The sequence below is a fragment of the Brachionichthys hirsutus genome, unplaced genomic scaffold (assembly GCF_040956055.1).
Source record: "Brachionichthys hirsutus isolate HB-005 unplaced genomic scaffold, CSIRO-AGI_Bhir_v1 contig_1439, whole genome shotgun sequence".
Taxonomy (NCBI): domain Eukaryota; kingdom Metazoa; phylum Chordata; class Actinopteri; order Lophiiformes; family Brachionichthyidae; genus Brachionichthys; species Brachionichthys hirsutus.
This window is the reverse complement of record NW_027180550.1, coordinates 3,411-9,689: the sequence shown is the minus strand read 5'-3', so window position 1 is coordinate 9,689 and position 6,279 is coordinate 3,411. Positions and strand designations below refer to the sequence as shown.

General features: G+C 47.1%; 1 protein-coding gene across 1 annotated transcript; it reads right to left on the bottom strand.

Moving 5' to 3' along the window:
- Positions 1 to 1,092: 1,092 nt before the first annotated feature.
- On the bottom strand, positions 1,093 to 5,845 carry LOC137915926 (keratin, type II cytoskeletal 8-like). The gene is made up of 11 exons (XM_068759048.1): positions 5,420 to 5,845; positions 4,175 to 4,383; positions 3,847 to 3,907; positions 3,632 to 3,727; positions 3,337 to 3,501; positions 2,863 to 2,988; positions 2,556 to 2,776; positions 2,443 to 2,483; positions 2,062 to 2,273; positions 1,723 to 1,896; positions 1,093 to 1,497 (listed from the first exon to the last, which is right to left on the bottom strand). Exons 1-11 carry the CDS (start codon positions 5,843 to 5,845, stop codon positions 1,093 to 1,095), a joined length of 2,136 nt encoding a protein of 711 aa, XP_068615149.1.
- Positions 5,846 to 6,279: the final 434 nt, after the last annotated feature.

The window sequence follows — 6,279 nt, the reverse complement described above, 5'->3', positions numbered from 1 at the left end:
ATGGCAGAGAGCCTGTTTGGCATTCCTGGATATGCCATTCCTGTTGTGACATGTTTGATTTCAACTTGCAGCGTGCGATGATTGAATTAGGATGCATTGAGTGTTTCTCGTGTGAACCCAACTGTAATTCACTTCTTCTTTTTTTAGTGAATGCTTAAGGGTATTGCAAACAGACTTGATACCACCTGAGTGAGTGTAAGACCTCCAGATAAAGATGAGATCTTTATTTGGGATGCATCCAGGCAGCAACTTGTGGGAATACATCAGGTGTGTGTGTGTGTGTGTGTGCGTGCGTGCGTGTGTGTGTGTGTGTAGGTGTGTGTGTGTGTGTGTGTGTGTGTGTGCGTGTGTGTGTGTGTGTGTGTAGGTGTGTGTGCTTGTTGACACAGTCGAACTAGGTCGCCCTTCGGGCTGATTAGACATTTTTTCTACTTCCTCTTTAATGATAAAATAAATAAAGCATGACTGATAATTGAAGAAGGTGCAACTACATAAAACCTACATTGAACCTTGCCCCCCCCCCCCCCCACACACACACACACAGAAAACAATACGAAACACCCTTTGAGGAGGATTTATTACAGAGCAGAAAGGAGTTGCACAGGAGCACACATTTAGAAGCCCTGAAAATATTTGTGTCTTTCTGTTTCGCTTCAGCGTTGATTTCCGGTGAAAAGTGCGCTTTAATTACAGGTTTACGCGCACAGACACGTTGACCCAATAGCAAGATGGAGCAGCAGATACAATCATATACAACCATGCCCCCTGCTGGCTAAACTATTGTGGTGCAGCGTTCACTGAGCAATGTGACTGACAACAGGAAATCACTTTAACTTTAACTTTAACTTTAACTTTAATCCATCAAACTGTTCAGAAGCCTGAAAACGACCCATTCGGAGGCACTTTCCATTAAAAACGTCTGACGGGAAACTTATTACACCCCGAACAACCCTAACCCCAACCCTAACCCTAACCCTAACCCTAACCCCAACCCTAACCCCATAATCATCCAAGAATTTAGCAATAAGACAGAATAAGTGTGATTTTTCTTAACCGGCAAAACTCCTAAACAATCAAATAGGGTATAAAGAATTACTCCTCAGCCACGGCTTCAACCTCTTTCTGCTCCTGCTGCACCTCCTTTGCAGCCACGGCTTCAACCTCTTTCTGCTCCTGCTGCACCTCCTTTGCAGCCACGGCTTCAACCTCTTTCTGCTCTTCCTGCACCTCCTTTGCAGCCACGGCTTCAACCTCTTTCTGCTCCAGCTGCACCTCCTTTGCAGCCACGGCTTCAACCTTTGTCTGCTCTTGCTGCACCTCCTTTGCAGCCACGGCTTCAACCTCTTTCTGCTTCTGCTGCAACTCCTTTGCAGCCACGGCTTCAACCTCTTTCTGCTCTTCCTGCACCTCCTTTGCGGCCACGGCTTCAACCTCTTTCTGCTCCTGCTGCACCTCCTTTGCAGCCACGGTTTCAACCTCTTTCTGCTCCTGCTGCACCTCCTTTGCAACCACGGCTTCAACCTCTTTCTGCTCTTGCTGCACCTCCTTTGCAGCCACGGCTTCAACCTTTGTCTGCTCTTGCTGCACCTCCTTTGCAGCCACGGTTTCAACCTCTTTCTGCTCCTGCTGCACCTCCTTTGCAACCACGGCTTCAACCTCTTTCTGCTCTTGCTGCACCTCCTTTGCAGCCACGGTTTCAACCTCTTTCTGCTCCAGCTGCACCTCCTTTGCAGCCACGGCTTCAACCTTTGTCTGCTCTTGCTGCACCTCCTTTGCAGCCACGGCTTCAACCTCTTTCTGCTCTTGCTGCACCTCCTTTGCAGCCACGGCTTCAACCTTTGTCTGCTCTTGCTGCACCTCCTTTGCAGCCACGGCTTCAACCTCTTTCTGCTCTTGCTGCACCTCCTTTGCAGCCACGGCTTCAACCTCTTTCTGTTCCTGCTGCACCTCCTTTGCAGCCACGGCTTCAACCTCTTTCTGCTCCTGCTGCACCTCCTTTGCAGCCACGGCTTCAACCTCTTTCTGCTCCAGCTGCTCCTCCTTTGCAGCCACGGTTTCAACCTCTTTCTCCTCTTGCTGTGCCTCCTTTTTAACTACACTGTCGACCTCCGTCTGCTTCTCCTGCTTGTTCTCCTCTCTCTTGATTATCATCGTTTCTGTATTAGTGACTATGGTGCTCTTCATCGGTGCTTCCTCCTTGACTCCACCATAGGAGGCTCTGGCATAGGATGGGATGCAGGAGCTCTCCAGGCCATAGGCGCTGTAATTCATAGCTGTACAAAAGTAAATGGCAAGAAAATAGATATTTGTGTTTTGTACCTGCAAATGCTTTCAGAGGAGTTTGACATTTTTAATATATTAAATATTATATGTATTCTTTAATGTGGTGTAAATCCACTAAGAAACAATGAATGTGCACAACAAGGCCAAACATGAACCTACAAGTCTGCTTGGATACAATCGTCTGGATCCCCGTTGCCAGCCTGTAGAGAAACGAGCAGACCTGCATGAGCTCCAGAGAATAATCTCTCATCACCTCCACAGGAGCGTCTCACCTGTTTTCCTCCCCTTCCAGAAGTTTTCTGTAGGTGACAATCTCAATGTCCAGAGCCAGCTTCACGTTCATCAGTTCCTGGTACTGGTGGACTTGCAGGGCCATGTCCTGCTTGGCTCTCTGGAGAGCTTCCTCCAGGTCTCTGATGCGGAGTTTGCCATCCTCCACCGCCAGGTCTCCACGATCTTCCGCTTCTGCGATTTGAGATTCCAAATTGCTTCGCTACGAGTTGAGGAACAAAAAACAAGTTTCAGCTAAGTAATAAGATCACATATTACTGTAATTAAAATACGATATGCTAAACTCACCTGTGATTTAACCATTTCAATTTCAGACTGGAGCCTCATTATTATCCTGTTCAGGTCAGCAATCTCAGCCTTGGTGGACTTCAGGTCGTCACCGTTGCTGCCCGCTGCCTGCTGCATCGCTGCATACTGGCGCACGCAGGGACACAAATAATCCAAACGCAATACATTCATTTTATATCTATTTTAGTTGTCTTCTAAGTTCTGGAGTCATTCCTGGTGTTTCTGTATTTCAGATTGACATGAATAGATGAAGAAACATACTCGTAGCTAAAGTGATGTTTGTGAAGGATGTTTTCGAGACAGAAGGATTCTCACAACAAAAAAATGATTTGTGTTGAGTTGCTCTACGAAGAATAGGACTTGTTAGATCAGATCTTTCAGTTTTAAATATATTTTTAAAAAAGGCTGTCCTCACAGGTGATGAATGGGCTGCTGGCATAAGGCTTGAATTTAAAAGAAAAAGAGTGGACTCACTTTTGTCTTGTACCATAACTCAGCCTCGGCCCTGCTATGGTTAGCAATGTCTTCATACTGGGCATGCACTTCAGCAATGATGGCATCCATATCAAGGTCGCGGCTGTTGTTCATCTCTACAACAACAGATGTGTCCTTGATCTGACCCTGCAGCTCTTGGATCTCCTAGATAAATGGACATAGGCAGAGAAAATATGGTATATTCTCCTTTTATTTTTGATGATATATATATATATATATAGATCAAACCATTATGCATTTGAGAACCACCAAAAAAATTAATTATGGTTATTACTGCATCATATATGTGCCTCAGGAACTCGATCTCATCGCTGAGTCCGTCCATCTTGGCTTCCAGCTCTACTTTGATCGTGTAGGCTGCGTCGGTGTCCTGCATAGTAAAAAGTATTTAGAATATCCATTGGCACATGCAGCTCCAACACAGAGGTGCGTTATGAGGCCCCGGTCCATTAATCGAGATCAATAACATGTTAAAAAAGATGAACTCACCTTCTTCAGGAGGACAAAGTTGTTTTCACACTCATTGCGTTTGAGGATCTCATCTTCATACCTGGAAATAAGGTTTTGAAATGCATTCACTTTAAGTCCCCGTGGATTATTTGAGATGTGTTTCTCTCTGATTAACATGAAGATGCACACGCAAATATGATTCCAATGAAAACAGCAGAAATAAAACCAATGCTGGTGTATTGAATTCAACTTATTGATCCTGTTAGCTCTTAGCTGCCACTTTAATGTGCACATAGGAGTGTGATCCACTTAATAAATATATTATCAATGGGATAAAACTAAACACTGAAAATGTTGTTTCACTCACATCTTTTTGAAGTCTTCAACCTGGTCTGACGTTTGACGCACTTTGGACTCTAGTTTGAGTTTTTCGTGGCCCAAGTGGTCCAGCTGCTTTCGTAAGTTGCCAATGTAGGCTTCAAACATGGCGTCACTATCGGAGTGGGATGTGGTTCGCTCCTGCAGAAGTTCCCACTTGGTTTCAAGCACTTTGTTCTGCTGCTCTAGAAAACGCACCTGCAGACAAAAACCAACGATGACGGATGGTTACAGTCATTTAGACGATATTGTGTTGTGTGTCGTCGCAGTAAAGCAAAACGCATATGTCCATAATGAATGTAGAAAAGGATTTCATGTAAGAAGAAGGTGTGTGTTTGTGTGTGTGTGTGGGGGGGGGGGGGGGGTCACTCACGTAACATGAATTCATTTATCGACTAATTATTTACTACTCATTCATCTCAATCCATATTGCTGCATTTCAACACAGAGACACCGTTCCCTGGCCGTAGCCCGACTTGCACCTTTTACAGCTTTTCTCTTGAGAACCTTGACCTCGGGTGGCGGCCTGGGCGGGACGCCGCTACCACTTAGCAAACACGAGGGGGAGAACCGTAGCGCTGCGTCTTTGCTCCGCGCCACAGTGGAATGCAGGGCAGGGGAGCTCGGCTTTTGCTCAGCGAGTGATTCACACGTGAACTTCAGGTCCGTGTCCTTAAACCGCAGCGATGGGAATCTGTTATGCTGCTTTTGTTCAAGAGAAGACAAAATATCAACCTATACATTTGGCACAAGAGGAATACCAATCACTTCTTCTTCTTTCTTTTTTTTTTTTACAGCCACTGGGACCCTCTGCGCTTTCAGAGCATCTTGCTCAGACCGTCATGCACCCCTCAAGAAAGATGTTTGGTCCTCACAATCTCACCTGAAGGTAGAAGCATGAACGATCACTGAGCCGTGGTTCAGAGCAGCCTTACCGAATCACAGAGCACGACTTGCAGGCTGCTTATGAATGCAGCTTTCACAGCATTTGCTGCAGATGGTGCCCGTTCTGAAACCAGAGCCCTTTCACCTGGGGCTGTTTTCCTTTGAGCTTCTCGATTGATTTCTGTGGAAAGTAATAGCCTGGCAGCGACGGCGACGGCGCCCACCAGATAGCCAGAACCAACCCCGATTATGAGCGTTCTGTCTGTGCTGCTTGCAGCTGTTCTGTCGTGAAGGACAGCATGTTCTGCTCAGACAGGATTGTGCGTATCTCAGTCTTTAGCCGACTAACCTTGTCGATGAAGGTAGCAAAGCGGTTGTTCAGGGTCTTGATCTGCTCCTTCTCCTCATTCCGGACCCTCTGGATGGTGGGGTCGATCTCCAGGTTCAAGGGGGCCAGTAGGCTCGTGTTCACGGTCACCGCGGTGATGGGGGGAGCAACTTCATTGGCACCTCCGCCGAAGCCCATGAAGCCAAACTCCGCTCCTCCTCGCTGTCCTGATCCCCCAGCAACATAACTACCACCAACCACGTTAAAGCCCCCGGCGCCCATGGCGGCACCACTGCTGCTCACCCCCCTGTAGGAGCTGCGGACGGCCAAGCTCTGCCTTCCACCACCCACACCGTGGCCCCCATAGCCAGAGAAGGAGCTACTACTGAAGCCCTTGGAAGGGCTTCTGGAGGAGAAGCTGGGGGTCGTCATGGCGCTGACAGACATGGCTGGAGAATGTCTGTAGTACAGAGGTGGAACAAGAGAAGAGAGAAGCGGGCCGATAGAACCACCCCTGTCCCTCCAGCTTTTTTATCAGAGGAGGGGAGGAAACCTGCTGAGATGTGATTGGTCAGTATCTTCAACAGGGGGGTGAAGGACTTGGGGTGGGGGGACTGAGCGAATGGCACGGAAGAAAATTTCATCATGTTCCAAAATTCTAGCACAAAAGGTTTCATAGTAAAAGTGCAAGAGTTACATAAGCGTCAGTGTGCCAGCTTCTTTAAAACTACAGCAGGAAACAGTGGAGTGCTGTGGAACCGACCCCCCCCGTTCTGAAAAGGCATTTTCCATGATTTAAATGACATGGCTTAATTTCATCATGACATTTAAATACTAGAGTCACTCGCCTGTTCCTTCCACCTTCCAACCCCCCGAAGAGT

Coding starts and splice junctions, on each gene's coding strand:
- LOC137915926 (XM_068759048.1), bottom strand. CDS start 5,845: ATGTCTGTCAGCGCCATGACGACCCCCAGCTTCTCCTCCAGAAGCCCT. Junction 4,384..5,419: donor TTGCTACCTTCATCGACAAG/GTTAGTCGGCTA, acceptor TTTTGTCTGCAG/GTGCGTTTTCTAGAGCAGCA. Junction 2,989..3,336: donor AGTTATGGTACAAGACAAAA/GTGAGTCCACTC, acceptor TGCGTGCGCCAG/TATGCAGCGATGCAGCAGGC.